Source organism: Oncorhynchus mykiss, chromosome 12 (genome assembly GCF_057628025.1).
Source record: "Oncorhynchus mykiss isolate SJ-2025 chromosome 12, ASM5762802v1, whole genome shotgun sequence".
Classification (NCBI taxonomy): Eukaryota; Metazoa; Chordata; class Actinopteri; order Salmoniformes; family Salmonidae; genus Oncorhynchus; species Oncorhynchus mykiss.
In genome coordinates, this window is record NC_143033.1 from 78,942,409 (window position 1) to 78,962,217 (window position 19,809).

General features: G+C 45.0%; 1 protein-coding gene and 1 pseudogene across 2 annotated transcripts; both read right to left on the bottom strand.

Moving 5' to 3' along the window:
• Positions 1 to 2,016: 2,016 nt before the first annotated feature.
• Positions 2,017 to 7,814, bottom strand: LOC110538966 (uncharacterized; annotated as a pseudogene).
• Positions 7,815 to 7,920: 106 nt separating this feature from the next.
• On the bottom strand, positions 7,921 to 13,493 carry LOC110538374 (ran GTPase-activating protein 1). Of its 2 annotated transcripts, none has more exons than XM_021625148.3 (15): positions 13,338 to 13,493; positions 12,520 to 12,639; positions 11,985 to 12,112; positions 11,688 to 11,747; positions 11,406 to 11,585; positions 11,023 to 11,157; positions 10,612 to 10,770; positions 10,375 to 10,488; positions 10,156 to 10,255; positions 9,940 to 10,024; positions 9,554 to 9,824; positions 9,309 to 9,414; positions 9,088 to 9,176; positions 8,871 to 8,992; positions 7,921 to 8,641 (listed from the first exon to the last, which is right to left on the bottom strand). In XM_021625148.3, the coding sequence occupies exons 2-15, from the start codon at positions 12,629 to 12,631 to the stop codon at positions 8,560 to 8,562; spliced, it is 1,743 nt and encodes a 580-aa protein (XP_021480823.3). In that variant the 5' UTR covers positions 12,632 to 12,639; positions 13,338 to 13,493; the 3' UTR covers positions 7,921 to 8,559. The 2 variants fall into 2 exon arrangements, with proteins under 2 accessions (XP_021480823.3, XP_021480824.3); XM_021625149.3 differs by having other exon boundaries at positions 8,833 to 8,992.
• Positions 13,494 to 19,809: the final 6,316 nt, after the last annotated feature.

Below are 19,809 nucleotides of genomic sequence, written 5' to 3' on the forward strand. Positions count from 1 at the left end.
CAGTCATGGACCAGGATGTCTTGCTCCCAGGCAGACTAAATAACTTTTTTGCCCGCTTTGAGGACAATACAGTGCCACTGACACGGCCTGCAACGAAAACATGCGGTCTCTCCTTCACTGCAGCCGAGGTGAGTAAGACATTTAAACGTGTTAACCCTCGCAAGGCTGCAGGCCCAGACGGCATCCCCAGCCGCGCCCTCAGAGCATGCGCAGACCAGCTGGCCGGTGTGTTTACGGACATATTCAATCAATCCCTATACCAGTCTGCTGTTCCCACATGCTTCAAGAGGGCCACCATTGTTCCTGTTCCCAAGAAAGCTAAGGTAACTGAGCTAAACGACTACCGCCCCGTAGCACTCACATCCGTCATCATGAAGTGCTTTGAGAGACTAGTCAAGGACTATATCACCTCCACCCTACCTGACACCCTAGACCCACTCCAATTTGCTTACCGCCCAAATAGGTCCACGGACGATGCAATCTCAACCACACTGCACACTGCCCTAACCCATCTGGAATACCCATAGGAATACCTATGTGAGAATGCTGTTCATCGACTACAGCTCAGCATTCAACACCATAGTACCCTCCAAGCTCGTCATCAAGCTCGAGACCCTGGGTCTCGACCCCGCCCTGTGCAACTGGGTACTGGACTTCCTGACGGGCCGCCCCCAGGTGGTGAGGGTAGGCAACAACATCTCCTCCCCGCTGATCCTCAACACTGGGGCCCCACAAGGGTGCGTTCTGAGCCCTCTCCTGTACTCCCTGTTCACCCACGACTGCGTGGCCACGCACGCCTCCAACTCAATCATCAAGTTTGCGGACGACACAACATTGGTAGGCTTGATTACCAACAACGACGAGACGGCCTACAGGGAGGAGGTGAGGGCCAGGAAAATAACCTCACACTAAACGTCAAGTGTGGTAGTGTGGTAGTGTGGGAGTGTGGGAGTGTGGTGTCAGGAAAATAACCTCACACTCAACGTCAACAAAACTAAGGAGATGATTGTGGACTTCAGGAAACAGCAGAGGGAACACCCCCCTATCCACATCGATGGAACAGTAGTGGAGAGGGTAGCAAGTTTTAAGTTCCTCGGCATACACATCACAGACAAACTGAATTGGTCCACTCACACAGACAGCATCGTGAAGAAGGCGCAGCAGCGCCTCTTCAACCTCAGGAGGCTGAAGAAATTCGGCTTGTCACCAAAAGCACTCACAAACTTCTACAGATGCACAATCGAGAGCATCCTGGCGGGCTGTATCACCGCCTGGTATGGCAACTGCACCGCCCTCAACCGTAAGGCTCTCCAGAGGGTAGTGAGGTCTGCACAACGCATCACCGGGGGCAAACTACCTGCCCTCCAGGACATCTACACCACCCGATGTCACAGGAAGGCCATAAAGATCATCAAGGACATCAACCACCCGAGCCACTGCCTGTTCACCCCGCTATCATCCAGAAGGCGAGGTCAGTACAGGTGCATCAAAGCTGGGACCGAGAGACTGAAAAACAGCTTCTATCTCAAGGCCATCAGACTGTTAAACAGCCACCACTAACACTGAGTGGCTGCTGCCAACACACTGACACTGACTCAACTCCAGCCACTTTAATAATGGGAATTGATGGGAAATGATGTAAATATATCACTAGCCACTTTAAACAATGCTACCTTATATAATGTTACTTACCCTACATTATTCATCTCATATGCATACGTATATACTGTACTCTATATCATCGACTGTATCCTTATGTAATACATGTATCACTAGCCACTTTAAACTATGCCACTTTGTTTACATACTCATCTCATTTGTACATACTGTACTCGATACCATCTACTGTATCTTGCCTATGCTGCTCTGTACCATCACTCATTCATATATCCTTATGTACATATTCTTTATCCCCTTACACTGTGTACAAGACAGTAGTTTTGGAATTGTTAGTTAGATTACTTGTTATTACTGCATTGTCGGAACTAGAAGCACAAGCATTTCGCTACACTCGCATTAACATCTGCTAACCATGTGTATGTGACAAATAAAATTTGATTTGATTTGATTTGGACAGCTCTTAAAGACATGGACATCCCTCACACTTTGGCCCCGGAACTCAGGAGGGTGACCACAGGTGGCTGTCATCTTCAGGCTCACATTCTCCATCCACCTGAGCAGAGAGAGGGGACGCAAAGTAGTTAGAGCCTGAGGGTTAGCAGAGTGAAATAATTTGTGTGTACCTCTCCCTGACCCAGTCTGTAATACCTACATGTTTCAAGCAGACAACTATAGTCCCTATGCCCAAGAACGCCAAGGTAACCTGTCTAAATTACTATCGCCCCGTAGTACTCTTGCTTTGAAAAGCTGGTCATGGTTCACATCAACACCATCATCCCAGACACACTGGACCAACTCTAATTTGCATACTGCCCCAACAGATCCACAGATCTATTGCATGCCACACTTCTATCTCCCACCTGGACAAGAGGAACACCTATGTGAAAATGCTGTTGATTGACTACAGCTCAGTGTTCAACACCATAGTGCCCTCCAAGCTCATCACTAAGCTCAGGACCCTGGGACTGAACACCTCCCTCTGCAACTGGATACCTGATGGGTCGACCCCAGGTGGTGAGGATAGGCAACAACACAACCGACACACTGACCCTCAACACAGGGGCTCCTCAGGGGTGAGTGCTTAGTCCCCTCCTGTACTCCCTGTTCACCCACGACTGCGTGGCTGCGCACGACTCCAATGCCATCATCAAGTTTGCTGAAGACACGACGGTGGTTGGCCTGATCACCGATGGTGATGAGACAGCCTATATGGAGGTGGTCAGAGACCTGGCAGTGTGGTGCCAGGACAACAACCTCTCCCTCAATGCGAGCAAGACAAAGGAGTTTGTTGTGGACTACAAGAAAAGGAGGGCCGAGCACACCCCCATCCACGTTGACCGGGCTGTAGTGGAGTGGGTTGAGAGCTTCAAGTTCCTCGGTGTCCACATCACTAAGGAATTAACATGGTCCACTCACACCAACACAGTTGTGACGAAGGGTCGACCATGCTTCTTTCCCCTCAGGAGGATGAAAAGATTTGTCATAGGCCCTCAGATCCTCAAAAAGTTCTAAAGCTGCACCATTGAGAGCATTTTGACTGGCTGCATCATTGTTTACTAATGCAACTGCTTGGAATCCGACTGCAAGGGACCACATTTTTATTAATTTATCAGACATTTTAAAATGTAGATGTTCCAAAGGCATGTATTCAGCCTCTTATATGCAGCTTGTATGCATGGAGGCCTGGAGATGCTAAACGTGTTTATGTTAATTAACAGTAAATTACAGTGAGAGCGACAGTCTTTTGCTTGACAATAACCGGCTGACAACCCCATCTCTCTTAACTTCTCCAGACCCATGTCATCCATATACAGCTACCTTAGGCTCTTGGACACAGGAAGGAACGCCTTTGGTTCGACCCAGCGAATGGAATTTCTGGAGAGGTAGAGCTCGGGCCCTTCATGCCCTGGAAGGCACCGCCTTCGATCTCACGGACCTTGCAGTGCTCCAGATGCAGAGAGACCACCTGGTCTGTACCAGGGAAACTGTTGCTAGGGACGTAATGGAAGTGGTTGCTGCGAAGGTCCAGGAGCTGGGTATTAGAGGGGAAGCCGTAGGGAACTTTGGTGTGACCACGGTTCTCACATGCGGCGTGCTAAGCCACCTAAGCAGGGGACAGAGAGAGGGAGATGGGTTCAGAGGGACATTTTCAAACAAGAATTGGAGAGCAGTTTGTATATGGATGACTGAATTATCAGTCCAATTCTTCTCTGAGTATGATGGCAAGTGTGCTGTCATGGCAGCAAGTTTGAACATCATTTGTGGCACAACATTGCATCATCCCTCAGCACCCCATACGCCATCTCAGTATTAACAACAACAGCAACTCACATCGCAGTCACAGTTATCCGGACACTTGCTCTTCTTCTTAGGCTTGGCTGTGGGCAGTGCACGCTCCCTGCTCTCCTCCTGGTCTTTTAACTCCTCCTTTATCATGTCCTCCCTGCTTCGGCAGCGCAGCTCCATAGGCCCCACTGCCTCCAGGGGCTCGTCAGAGAGGTGAGGGGGACCTGCGCAGACCCCAATCAACTCCACCTTCCCATTCTTGGCCCACTCCTTCAGGGGCCTCAGGTAGCAGTTACAGTGGATGGGATTTCCTGTTAGGTTGAGGCGGGCTAGCACCATGGGGCCAGAGAGGGGCTCCAGGTAGCGCAGCTGGTTGTGGCTGAGGTCTAGGTGGGAGAGGAGGGTGGCCTGGGACATGGCTGTGTCTGCGAGGTCCTGGAGGGACATGTGGTCCAGGTAGAGGTGGGTGAGCTTCGGCATGGAGACAGTATCCTCACCCAGGTAGGTCATGGGGTTGTAACTCAGGTCCAGGTGGGTGACTTGAGCCAGTCTTAAATAAAGGAAAGAAAATGGACAGAGCATAAACAGGTCAAGTGTCATCAAGTTTAAATACTATTGGACCAGGGCACCATTGCACAATAGTGTCAGACATCTGCACAGTTTCCCACCGGGTCATAGTCTGTGTGGGGAAGAAATGCAGCTCATTGTGGTCGAGGCTGAGGCTTGTGACGGTGAAGAGGCCAGCGAAGGCCTCCATGGCCAGGTTGTTGAGGGAGTTGCGACTGAGACGCAGCCACTTGATGTTGTGCAGGCCCTGGAAGGCCATGTTGGGGATGTAGACCAGCTGGTTATGTGTGAGGGACAGCATGTTGAGGAAGCCCAGCTGAGTGAAGGCCCCTGGCTGGATCTCTTCAACACGGTTATGGTCCAACGTCAGCTGCTTTAGGGATGACAGGCCATCAAAAGACTCCTGTTGGATGGGGAGAGAGGGAGAAGGCATGATGCATGTGACATTAAACGGCTAAGAAAAGTTGGTGGATGGGAGTATGGCCTTTGTGCAAGAAGTGACAGCTATGTGTATGTAACAATTTAACTTAGGCCATCCCCTCACCGGGCTCGAAACAGGGACCCTCTGCACACAGACAACTGACACCCTCGAAGCATCATTACCCAACTAGCTAGCCATTTCACATCGATTACATATACAACATAACTTGCACCTGAAAGGTACCATGTAGGTATCAATGTTACTAGAGTATTCTGCGCCAATCTGATCTGGTGCTCCACTCACCAAAACTGACATTTATTTGTTTACCCCATGTCCCCAGTGACTGTGCCAGCCACTACCTCACCTGGTAAAGGATCTCAATGTTGTTGTTGGCCAGGTTGAGGGAAACCAGGCGGCTGTCTCCCCATCTGTGGGGGTTTTGGGAAAAAGACATCAAACACAAACGGGATTTGACTGTAGGCCTAATGTAATGACAGTTATGCCATTTTTTTACAGTCTCACAACTTTGAATACATATTGTAAATACAGTGAAAATAGTAGAATAGACTACTTCTTATAGCGACAATGGAACAAAAATATTCAAAGACATGGAGAATCCCGTCTCCAACTTGGAAACCTTTACGCACCGAAAGGCTTTCCCTCGGGACTCATAAAAACACTTTTCCAATGCCAGGAGGATTGTAAGTTTTTATTTAACGCATATTTAAAGACTTAAATTGAATCTATTGAATCTAAAAATACGTATCTGGTTGTTATTCAGCAGCATTCCATAACATTTGCTATTTTATAAATATTGTAACTTTTTAGAATGTTCCTATTGTACATTTAAGAGGATAAACGTACCTTTATGGTTGAATTTGTCAAATTTGACATCCAATGCTTTTGGTATGTAGCCTTCCCAAATAGCTTTATAAAGTTTCCTACTCAAGGAAGTGTAGGTCTGTATATAATTGTTCCACTGTGTAGGAGCTGCGCGCAACGGAGAATATGAGCGCCAAGGGGTTCACGTACATACTAGACTTCTACATTGCTAGAATGACTGAGCACTTGCAACAGTGAGGGGTCTCACAAACACTGCTTTGATAAATTATTTCGTCGTGTCTCTCGGCCCCTGCGAAACCTAACCTCAAATGAACACTTTGGCAATACATTTTTTGATAGATTAGAGGTCAAAGGTAGCCAACTGTCCCACTGGCATAGACGTCAATTCAATGTATATTCCAAGTTGATTAAACAACATTGATTCAACCAGTGTGCGTGTCCTACATAAAATAAATTTAGAACATGATTTTAACGCCAAACCTGCCAGGGTTATTTCTAAATACGTAAATTACTCTATAATTTGACAGCTTTTTTTGTGTAGCTTTTAAAATCAGAGGTCAAATAACAGTAGTCTGCTTCCACAACCTGGTCTCTGAGCATTTCTTATTATTCTGTATGTAAATCCGAGACACTCCATTTGGTATGATATGTTACACTTTGTGTGGTATGTATTAATTTGTGGATGTCATCAACAATTTCGTATGATATGTTATACAAATTACAATTTGTATTAAATGTTATGAATTTGCAAAACGTACAAGATGTAACAAATTTGCTAAATGCATGATATGTTACGAATTCTAGCTAGGTGGCTAACATTAGCTAGCTTGCTGACATTAGCTAGGCTAGGGTTTAAGTTCAGGAGTTAGGTTAAAGAGTTAAGATCAGGGGAAGGGTTAGCTAAAATGGTTAAGGTTAGGGAATGGTTAGTTTAAAGGGTAAGCTTTCATTCTAAGTAGTTGTTAAGTAGTTACAAAGTAGCTAAAGAGTGGTTGAAGGGCTGTTTTTCTATGCTTGAGAAGAGGCAGCAAACTGTGCCCAAGAATGGGTCTGGTGAAAGCATTGCTCTAACCTTAACTAGCTTAAAAGTGTAGAGCAGCTTGCCATTAAATTGGTTAATGCAATTAACAAAGATCAAAGACTGATGTGGTGTACTGATTTAATATTAGAAATACTGTATGAATCTGTTATGGATATGTAGTTTATCTATGACCTTTTCAGTCCATTCAACTGAGTTAATGTCCAACAAACAGTTTATTCATTCAAAAGCACATCCCAGGCCTAATCTCTTTCCCAGATGAAGTGGCAGGTCCCCATACAAGTGGATCAAGTACAGTGGTCTGCTGCTTCCTTGAATAGTTGGCTTGCTCTATGCATTTTAGCCCCAACACATTCTCCCTTATCTGAGAATATTTCCAGTAAAAATGAAGGTTGAACAGAAGGTGTTGTGTGCACCTTGCTCAGTATTAGCCACAGGAGCATTATACACTGAACACAATTATAAACACAACATATAAAGTGTTGGTCCCATGTGTCATGAGCTGTAATACAATATCCCAGAAATGTTCCATACTCACAAAAATTTTGTGCACAAATGTGGTTAATTTTATCCTTTGTCAAGATAATCAATCCACCTGACAAGTGTGGTAGATCAAGAAGCTGATTAAACAGCATAATCATTACACAATGACAATAACATACCACTCTAAAATGTGCAGTTTTGTCACATAACACAATGCCACAGATGTCTCAAGTTTTGAGGGAGCATGCAATTGGCATGCTGACTGTAGGAATGTCCACCAGATCGGTTGCCAGACAATTTATTGTTAATTTCTCTAACATAAGCCACCTCCAACATAATTTTAGAGAATTTGGCAGTATGTCCAACCGGTCTCCCATCTGCAGACAACCACGCCAGCCAAGGACCTCCACATCCGGCTTCTTCACCTGCGGGATCGTCAGAAATGGTGGGGGGTGCTGAGGAGTATTTCTGTCTGTAATAAAGCCCTATTGTGCCGAAAACTCATTCTGATTGGCAGGGCCTTGCTCCCAAGTGGGTGTGCCTATGCTCTCCCATGGCTGCACCCCTGCCCAGTCATGTGAAATCCATAGATTAAGGTCTAATTAATTTTTCAATTTACTGATTTCCTTAGAACTGTAACTAAGAAAAATCTTTGAAATTGTTGCGTTTATATTTTTATTCAGTGTAGGTTTCAAAATTTGGGATGAGAAAGAACCTACACCCAGAACAATAGTTTCTTCCCACTGTAAAAAGTAAATATGGTTGAACTAGATCCTTATTCAGGGTAGTGCTTGCTAAATTGTAATGTTCCCAGGCCATTCAGTATACGGAGACACTGAAATAGTCTGTTTAATAGCTGCAACAAAGAAATCAACACATTTATTCAGTTCTTCCCTTTTGATTCAAATCAAAATTACATTTCCACAGCAGCCCATATCACACATTTATATTTTACATCCATTTAACCCTTTTTTATTTTAATATAAAACCATTACTTATTGGGTAAATATGGAGAGAGAACCTGTGTTTAAGATCACATTTCAGTCCTTTCACTGTGGGTGAGGCAGGATACACCATTCATCTCCCAAATGTTTATGTCTGTAATATTTCAAATCGGTCCATCCATAAAATAATGTACGTCCATAAGATGATGGGCAAGGCTCCAGCTGTGAGTCTTCTGAGCTGGCGAAATAGAGTGCAGTGCAACAGTTAAGTCTGTGTTGTATGCGCGAAGGGCCCCCTTATGTCTGGGGGTGGGAATTGTTCTGTTCATAAATCCGAGTGTGTGGTCCGGTGTGACTCAGTTCTCAGGCCTGAAATGCTCCAGCGTGGACTTGAGGATGTTCCTGGCGCTGCTGCACGACTCCAGGGCCTGGATGTGTCTGAAAGTCACAAATATACAGTTATACACCTGCAATGATGGACAGTTTCCCCTTTCATCTTTACTGTTTTTAGACACAGCAGCCTGACAACATAGGAACATGGGTACAATGTGCAATTTGGAGCATGTTGGCAATATCCTTGGTGAACTTTGTGCCAATGTGGTGTGTTAATCTGCAGTCGGAGAGGGTACCTGAGAGCTACGCTGCCGCCCATCACTCATGCCCTTACCGGGACATGAAGGCCTCCAGCACAGCGATGTGGTCCTGGGGGAAGTAGTCCTGACGCACGACGTACTCCAGGGCCTGCAAATGACCAGGCACCACATGTACCGGCTTCACCTTGTCCTCACTCTGAATGAGACAGAGAGAGGGGGAGACATGAGGACTACAATAATACAAGGCAGAAGAAAACCAGGCGTTTTTCTACAAATTCATAGAACGTGTACCTTGAGGAGTCCCAGCATTACTAACAGCGATGATACAAAGTTGTAACCTTGGAAGGAGGGGCTTGCGAAGGCTTTCCTGAGAATTGCATCTGCATAACAAAGAGGACATATACTTAACATTCGGTCATACAGATGAACGGAAACAGTCGCATATCCATGGACTCAGTCATCTGGCCCCATGTCTTCAGTAAGTACTCAGAACTAAGATAAGTGGCCCTTACCAATACTGTCTAGGACAGCACTCTTAACCTGTTCATCTTCCTCATTGTACACAGAGGAGATTTTCAGGAAAGCCTCCGCTGTCTTACCAGCATCAGCCACATCTACCTGGAAAGAGAAGAACAAGGACAAAAGGTTAAACACGTCACCATCAACCTGTTTCAGCCTACTGACACACACTGTATGTCACCTCAGGTTTCCACTAAGTAGTTTGCTGTGTAAGGTATTCATGACAGGGTGTGTTAACCTGCTGTTCAAAGAGCAGGGCCCTCTTGGTGCCCAGTTTGAGCAGCTTGTCGGGGGAGGGGAAGCAGAGGAAGGAGGAGGCATCTGGGGATCGGGGCACTGACGGAGGAGAGGAAACCTGATTCACACTGCTGTCATCTTCTTCCTCCACATCATCTTCATCAGCCTCCTCATCTTCATCATCCTCCTCCTCGTCTTCATCATCCTCCTCCTCGTCGTCTTCATCATCCTCCTCATCTTCATCATCCTCCTCCGGCTCCCCTTCATCGTCGCTGCAGGTAGAGACAAAGATTTTCTCATGGAGGCTTGTGATAAAAGATAGGATGGTTGAGGTCCAGTGTGGGTAAGTCTAAAAGTATAAACTCATTTAATATTTCAATCCAGTACCTGAGTGATCCCAGCAGGTCTCCCATGTTCAGGCCATCCATTACCTCTCTGAGATCATCACAGCCCTCCTCCCCCAGGCAGTTACCTGACAGTACAAACACAACACAACAAAGTCACACATGAACTCTACAGATCCTACGAAAACATTACTAGCCAATGCAACATTTTCAATCCAGTTTTCATGTGTTGTAAGTCAAGTGTGTATCCATCATGTACCATTTAGGTCCAGTTTCTCCAGTGTGGCTTTGCCCTCAACTGATTGTGCCACCAGCAGTGCAGCTTCTCCTGTGATCTCCCCAAATGACAGATTCAGCTCCTGACAAAGACATAACAAAGAAATATGGGTATGAGTCAGGTGTATGAACACGCATGAATTAACAATCAAGTGCAGTAGATGTTCCTGCAGCCAAGGGTGGGACCAGTGCTACCCTGTACCTTGAGGATGGGAAGCCCCTCAGTGACTGCCTCTGCGATGGCTATAGCCCCCTCGGAACGCACCAGACAGTCTCCAAAGTTTATCACCTGGATACTGCGCAAATGTTTCAGAGCCTGAAGGTGGAACAAAACATTCAGTGTCAGTCATAGTATGGCAAGTGCATTTGAGCATACATCAACTTCATGAGGGTTTCATTGTCATGCGGCCTTCGTACACAAGGCAAACCACTACTGTACCTGTGCCATGGCGATAGCTCCTTTCTTGGTGAAGGTGTTGTCGTTGAGGTTGAGGACCCGGAGCTGGGGGTTGTGTTGCATGGCAGTGGCCAGAGCAGTCACCCCAGGGTGGTTGATCCCATTCTGGGGCACGTGCACCTCCTCCAGACTACCCATCAGCTGAGGTCATACAGTAGCATCAGACAGAGATAGCTAATATAGACAGTATATGGCTTGTCACGGTCAGTACAGTTTAATCATAAACTCAGTGGCATTACGTTGGGAGTGTTCGAGGAGCTTTTATCCATGCTGCTGCCAGTACTAATGCTAAAGAGCTCCATGTGAACCACTGTGGTGATAAACTGCATATACTCTACAAGTCCAGACTGTCAGAAATTCTGATATGTTCAGCTCAGGAGCCAGTGTCTGTACCTGGAAGGCCTGGGCAAGGGCAGTGGCCCCATCGTTCTCCAGACGGTTTCTGCCTGCGATGAACACCTTCAGCCCAAGGGGGGTGCCCTGTGCACTGGACTGCTTATAGCACTCTGTCAACGCTGCAGCTAAGATCTGAGGAGACCACACATACAGAGCACAGTGAAAAAACGATGTTGGAAAAGTTATGATTGTTATTAAAGTTATGATAGATATTCAATCATGATATCATTATTCAACCTTAACACAAACTATATATTTCATGAGAAGTTAAATTAGCTTTAGATCTTCTCTGAAATTATACTGAGGGGGGCAACTTTATGTTGTGGAGTCTGCTCAATAACACAATGCAGCTCCTATCAAACTGGAGACATTCTGCCCACCTTGCCTCCACCAATGCCCATGCCGCAGTTGTTGAGCCTCAGTTCCTGCAGTGTGTGACAGGCAGTGCTCTTGAGCAACTTCTCGATGCCCTTCACCCCGTCTGGTCCAAAGGCGTTGTCACTGAGGTCCAGCACGGTCAGTCTGGCGCCTGCTGTCATTAGCGCCGCACCCAGGGAGTTCTGAATAGGGGTGATGAAGGCTGAGTTTACAATCCCAGACCACATTTCATCTATCAAAAGGGAGTAAGTATTTTTTAAATATTTTTAAAAATGAAGTCTCACCAGGGCTGGAGGGATCTCAGAACGCAGTCTCCCAGTAAACATGTCACTCCAGTAACAGTACTGAGGGAGAGAGGGTTATATAAAGGGTCAGCTAAGTATTGTCTAGATAGAGAGATATATATGACAGATATGAAAGCAAGATGGAACAGAGCCAAAAGCGGGTATCTCATCAAAATCAACATATGAGATCATCCATCTTTCTCCGTGTGGCAGTCAGTGGAATGAATACCTGTCCTCTGTACCATGAACAATGCAATCAAAACACACTTCATCTCATAATCACTCTGTGACTGGTACCTTAAATTCACTCTTTGTCTCCAGGGCTTTAGCGATGGCCTGTGCTGCCTCCACCCCATAAGTGTTCCCCTCCAGCCTGAGTGCTTGCAACCCCTTGAACTCCTGGATCTCTTTCACCATCTCTTCCACTGGAAAGAAAGAGAGAGGGAAAGATTGAAGACAATTGTTTGAAGAACAATACATTGAGCTCCCGAGTGGCACAGTGGTCTAAGGCACTGCATCTCAGTGCAAGAGGAGTCACTACAGTCCCTGGTTAGAATCCAGGCTGTATCACATCCGAATGTGATTGGGAGGCCCATAGGGCAGCGCACAACCGGCCCAGCGTCATCCGGGTTTGGCCGGGGTAGGCCGTCATTGTAAACAAGATTTTTCCTAAACCGACTTGCCTAGTTAAATAAAGGTTACTTTTTAAAAAAAATACAACAAAAAACATTTGGCATTGATTGGATACCACATTGTACTTGAACAACCTATTGGATGACAATTGGAGGAGCATAAGCATAATGAGTCAATGGACAATGGTTGGAATACTTACCAGATTGTGCATTGTCGAATTTGCGTCCTTGGCCTTTATAACTCAACTCTCCCTCAGTCACCTGAGTTTTTGCCAGAGAGTCTGCCAACTGTGCAACAGCATCGGTCGCCATCAGGACACCTGGGGAACATACTAACTTATGAACAAGAATATGCACTACTTACTTAAGCAACACATAATATATTATCAATTACCACCTAGTAGAGTACCTGCCAAAGACCTAGCGTTACCAAACACACATGCAGTTTGAAGTGACGTTATAAACATTCAGTTAGCTAGCTAGTTAACTTTGGCAAATATACACAGGGGGTGGAATGTTGCTCTGTCTGTAAACGTTGCTATCTTGCCATCATTGTGCTACCCTCTGGAAGAAGTGGAAACCCTTGCTAACTAATGTTATCCAAGTAGCAATATATGTTTATAGTGTCGTAACTATCTGCCAACGAGTTATAAACACTTGGCACACACCATCTCATGCTAGGATAGTTGAGGCTAACTAGCTAGGTAGAAAAAGCTGAATATGGTTGATCATTTCCAATGGTGTGATAAAGCTGGAAATGTTCTACAATAATACAGCCATCAAAGCAAGTTACTTAACGTTGTTCTGACTTGACAAAGTCATAACATACTAGCTATAGTTAGTTAGTTAGTTAGCTAGCTAGCTTAGCAAGAGCAGGGCATGCCCTGGTACGGCATCGACCAATTTGATCTGATAAATATGGCACCTCCCCTCACGTGTGACCTTACTAACGTTTCCCTGAATACATTTGCAAGCGAAAATGTCTCTGAAGTAGTATGAAACGTGTATCAATGCTTACAAAATCGAAAATTCTGCGTATAACTAGTTGTTTCCAGAACAGCGCTATCTGTCACACAAGCTGTCTCCCGCTCGGTTCTGACGTTTAAACACTTCGAGGACCATGGCTGACGCGGGACACACGGGACTTGTAGTTCCAGGCACCTTCGATGCCTCATCTTCTTCTATTACATCATGGCGGTCCGCAAACAAACGTTAAAGTGTATGCCGCCACCTACTGTGCTGGAATGTACGATTAATCTGCTCAATTCTGCACTACCATTAAAAAGTAATACAAATACAAATACAATAAAAAATAAATCCCTACTAACTTCTACCCCCCCCCCCAAAAAAAAAACACTCCCCAACCCCCTACCCCATTAAACTTCTACCACCCTCCCCCCCAAAACAACTCCCCAAACCCCTACCCCGTTAAACCATATCATGCTGAAACACTCCACCCTTAGGATTGTTCAGTATGCCAACAACCATTTCAACAGTAACATCTGTTACACCCAATATCTCTTTTGCCGTCTCCACAATGACCTTCAACCTTGTATTTCTGCTTTCCACAACCTGAGTAGCATTGCTAACCTTACCAATAAAAGCTATGAAGTCTACTTTTGCTCCCACATTCACCGTAATCATGTTCCCCTCCACACTTGGCACATGTTTTCCTTCCTTTACATTGTACAGCTACATGTCCCATTCTTTGGCATTTGAAACACTGCAATGGGGATGGGACAAATAACTCTGACATTTAAACTAAGGAATCCTATCTGTACTTTTCCAGACAAAACCTTATCATCAAACCTCAGCAGCACTGAAGAGCTTTCACTTCTGATCAACCGTTTGTCCTCAATCACTCCTTTCACATTTTCTTTAATATAATCTATGGGCATAGGTATTGGGACCCCAGTGATGACTCCTCATAACCTAGCATAAGCACCTGGAACATGGCTTTGAATTTTATTCTCCTTAAGCGTTTCTACAGTATTTTCAGAATCTTCTCTTGCTGAGCCTGGCTACCACAAAATATGAACAATCTACCATTTCCAATGAACCAAGGTAATTTGACTTCTTTTTCTAATTTGACTTATTTTAGTCAGATAGGGTGGAAATGAGGCCCTGTGGTCTCCTCAAACACCATCACCACTTCCCACTCCAACACAAAGTTACTCTTGCTTCCTACCTTTATGCTTTCTTTACCAGATGCTCCACTGCTTTCTGTATCATGAGCCCTCTTCTTCCTATATCTTTCCACTACCGACCATTCTGGCCCTCTTCCTCCCGCTCCATACCATCAGAACGGTCATCCATATTGTTCGCATTCCAGCACAGCTGTTGCTTCACTAACCTTCTCTCCATTTCGTCCGCACTACTCGCTGCCATCGCTCTCAACAATCAAAATAGCCTCTTTGGCTAATCTCATCTGAAGCTTTATTTTATGTCAAAAAGCAAACACACTTTAAAAAATCCTGTGATACTGAACAGTGTAGCTATATTTACAGCTTTATTTGATCAGTTCTCTGAGTTATCAGTGCTTGGGAGAACTCCAGTAGCCCAAAGGCTGACAGATGGTGATATTCAAGTCATAAACCACGTTTCAATCCACAGTTTTTAATGTGAGTAAAGTCATACATATAAAATAAAATCCCGAAAGCTACGATGAAAATAGGAAGTTTCGGTACAATTTTATAAATGCCAACAAATAATTTGTTCATTCGACATGGTGGGATCCTTTTGTGTCGGTAAAATTAATAATGCGAGAAATGGTGGTGGAAACCAGTGGAGGCTGGTAGGAGGAGCTATAGGAGGACAGGCTGATTGTAAATGGGTGGAATGGAAAAAATGGAACAGAGTCAAACGTGTGGTTTCCATATGTTTGATGTGTTTGATACCGTTCAATGAAATCCATTCCAGCCATTACAATGAGCCTGTCCTCCTATAGCTCATACCACCAGCCTCCTATGGTGGAAACTCATTTATGGGCAAATATTGATATATACCTCTTTTATGTCCCACCTACCATGTGGGGTGACTGGCAATAGTGTTGGCCAATCACCAGTCAGCACCACATTCATGTTCTGTGTAACTTTCATTTTGGGGCAGTTGACTTGACGTATGGCTACAGCATAAAACCCAGATTGTTCTGTGCTAAAGTTAGTCAGTCTTTAAATGCGTTTGTTGTTTGTGTATAATAAACATCAGGGAAAGAAGGTTTGTTAGGGTCCTCCACATTACTATATTAATATTATTATTATTATATTATTATTATACTATATATTAACTATATCTATTGTTCTTATTTTTGTTGTTGTTGTGTGATTTGGATTAATCCCCTCTACCTCACGGAACCCCACTAATCTACTGACCGAACGCAAGAGGTGGCTAACAACAGACTCCATCCTATGCTAGCTTGCTACCGGTTGGCTTGGCTAGCTGTCTAAATCGCCGTGACCCTCAACCAACCTCTCCACTCACTGGACCCTTTTGATCACTCGACTAAGCATGCCTCTCCTTAATGTCAATATGTCTTGTCCATTGCTGTTCTGGTTAGTGTTTATTGGCTTATTTCACTGTAGAGCCTCTAGTCCTGCTCACTATACCTTATCCAACCTATTAGTTCCACCACCCACACATGCAATGACATCTCCTGGTTTCAATGATGTTTCTAGAGACAATATCTCTCTCTTCATCACTCAATACCTAGGTTTACCTCCACTGTATTCACATCCTACCTTACCTTTGTCTGTACATTATACCTTGATGCTATTTTATCGCCCCCAGAAATCTCCTTTTACTCTCTGTTCCAGACGTTCTAGACGACCAATTCTTATTGCTTTTAGTCGCACCCTTATTCTACTCCTCCTATGTTCCTCTGGCGATGTAGAGGTGAATCCAGGCCCTGCAGTGCCTAGCTCCACTCCTATTCCCCAGGCGCTCTCTTTTGACGACTTCTGTAACCGTAATAGCCTTGGTTTCATGCATGTTAACATTAGAAGCCTCCTCCCTAAGTTTGTTCTATTCACTGCTTTAGCACACTCTGCCAACCCGGATGTTCTAGCTGTGTCTGAATCCTGGCTTAGGAAGACCACCAAAAATTCAGACATTTTAATTCCAAACTACAACATTTTCAGACAAGATAGAACTGCCAAAGGGGGCGGTGTTGCAATCTACTGCAAAGATAGCCTGCAGAGTTCTGTCCTACTATCCAGGTCTGTACCCAAACAATTTGAACTTCTACTTTTAAAAATCCACCTCTCTAAAAACAAGTCTCTCACCGTTGCCGCCTGCTATAGACCACCCTCTGCCCCCAGCTGTGCTCTGGACACTATATGTGAACTGATTGCCCCCCATCTATCTTCAGAGCTCGTGCTGCTAGGCGACCTAAACTGGAACATGCTTAACACCCCAGCCATCCTACAATCTAAACTTGATGCCCTCAATCTCACACAAATTATCAATGAACCTACCAGGTACCTCCCCAAAGCCTTAAACATGGGCACCCTCATAGATATCATCCTAACCAACTTCCCCTCTAAATACACCTCTGCTGTCTTCAACCAAGATCTCAGCGATCACTGCCTCATTGCCTGCATCCGTAATGGGTCAGCGGTCAAACGACCTCCTCTCATCACTGTAAAACGCTCCCTGAAACACTTCAGCGAGCAGGCCTTTCTAATCGACCTGGCCGGGGTATCCTGGAAGGATATTGACCTCATCCCGTCAGTAGAGGATGCCTGGATATTTTTTTTAAATGCCTTCCTAACCATCTTAAATAAACATGCCCCATTCAAGAAATTTAGAACCAGGAACAGATATAGCCCTTGGTTCTCCCCAGACCTGACAGCCCTTAACCAACACAAAAACATCCTATGGCGTTCTGCATTAGCATCGAACAGCCCCCGTGATATGCAGCTGTTCAGGGAAGCTAGAAACCATTATACACAGGCAGTTAGAAAAGCCAAGGCTAGCTTTTTCAAGCAGAAATTTGCTTCTTGCAACACTAACTCAAAAAAGTTCTGGGACACTGTAAAGTCCATGGAGAATAAGAACACCTCCTCCCAGCTGCCCACTGCACTGAAGATAGGAAACACTGTCACCACTGATAAATCCACCATAATTGAAAATTTCAATAAGCATTTTTCTACTGCTGGCCATGCTTTCCACCTGGCTACTCCTACCCCTGTCAACAGCACTGCACCCCCAACAGCAACTCGCCCAAGCCTTCCCCATTTCTCCTTCTCCCAAATCCATTCAGCTGATGTTCTGAAAGAGCTGCAAAATCTGGACCCCTACAAATCAGCCGGGCTAGACAATCTGGACCCTTTCTTTCTAAAATTATCTGCCGAAATTGTTGCCACCCCTATTACTAGCCTGTTCAACCTCTCTTTCGTGTCGTCTGAGATTCCCAAAGATTGGAAAGCAGCTGCGGTCATCCCCCTCTTCAAAGGGGGGGACACTCTTGACCCAAACTGCTACAGACCTATATCTATCCTACAATGCCTTTCTAAGGTCTTCGAAAGCCAAGTCAACAAACAGATTACCGACCATTTTGAATCTCACCATACCTTCTCTGCTATGCAATCTGGTTTCAGAGCTGGTCATGGGTGCACCTCAGCCACGCTCAAGGTCCTAAACGATATCTTAACCGCCATCGATAAGAAACATTACTGTGCAGCCGTATTTATTGATCTGGCCAAGGCTTTCGACTCTGTCAATCACCACATCCTCATCGGCAGACTCAACAGCCTTGGTTTCTCAAATGATTGCCTCGCCTGGTTCACCAACTACTTCTCTGATAGAGTTCAGTGTGTCAAATCGGAGGGTCTGTTGTCCGGACCTCTGGCAGTCTCTATGGGGGTGCCACAGGGTTCAATTCTTGGACCGACTCTCTTCTCTGTATACATCAATGAGGTCGCTCTTGCTGCTGGTGAGTCTCTGATCCACCTCTACGCAGACGACACCATTCTGTATACTTCCGGCCCTTCTTTGGACACTGTGTTAACAACCCTCCAGGCAAGCTTCAATGCCATACAACTCTCCTTCCGTGGCCTCCAATTGCTCTTAAATACAAGTAAAACTAAATGCATGCTCTTCAACCGATCGCTACCTGCACCTACCCGCCTGTCCAACATCACTACTCTGGACGGCTCTGACTTAGAATACGTGGACAACTACAAATACTTAGGTGTCTGGTTAGACTGTAAACTCTCCTTCCAGACCCATATCAAACATCTCCAATCCAAAGTTAAATCTAGAATTGGCTTCCTATTTCGCAACAAAGCATCCTTCACTCATGCTGCCAAACATACCCTTGTAAAACTGACCATCCTACCAATCCTCGACTTTGGCGATGTAATTTACAAAATAGCCTCCAATACCCTACTCAACAAATTGGATGCAGTCTATCACAGTGCAATCCGTTTTGTCACCAAAGCCCCATATACTACCCACCATTGCGACCTGTACGCTCTCGTTGGCTGGCCCTCGCTTCATACTCGTCGCCAAACCCACTGGCTCCATGTCATCTACAAGACCCTGCTAGGTAAAGTCCCCCCTTATCTCAGCTCGCTGGTCACCATAGCATCTCCCACCTGTAGCACACGCTCCAGCAGGTATATCTCTCTAGTCACCCCCAAAACCAATTCTTTCTTTGGCCGCCTCTCTTTCCAGTTCTCTGCTGCCAATGACTGGAACGAACTACAAAAATCTCTGAAACTGGAAACACTTATCTCCCTCACTAGCTTTAAGCACCAACTGTCAGAGCAGCTCACAGATTACTGCACCTGTACATAGCCCACCTATAATTTAGCCCTATCAACTACCTCTTTCCCAACTGTATTTAATTTATTTATTTATTTTGCTCCTTTGCACCCCATTATTTTTATTTCTACTTTGCACATTCTTCCATTGCAAAACTACCATTCCAGTGTTTTACTTGCTATATTGTATTTACCTTGCCACCAAGGCCTTTTTTGCCTTTACCTCCCTTCTCACCTCATTTGCTCACATTGTATATAGACTTGTTTATACTTTATTATTGACTGTATGTTTGTTTTACTCCATGTGTAACTCTGTGTTGTTGTATCTGTCGAACTGCTTTGCTTTATCTTGGCCAGGTCGCAATTGTAAATGAGAACTTGTTCTCAACTTGCCTACCTGGTTAAATAAAGGTAAAATAAAAAAATAAAAATGACCTGTATAGCAAATTATTAGCTAGTTAGATTCACAGTGCCAGCCAGGTTAGCTAGTGTACTGAGGTGATTGAGCATTAGCTAACATTAGCTCACAATCAGTAAAGATCTCAAACCACAACACCGGTGTCAGAAGTTATTTTTGTTGAAATGTGTTGTTACGGAGTCTAGTTGATAGGTAATCGACTAGCCGGACTGTTCCCCGGGACTCCAGTTGTAGGGATTTGTACAATGCACAAACAAGGCTATTGAACCTGACATTGGTGTCTGTCTTTATTCCTTTATCTAGCATAT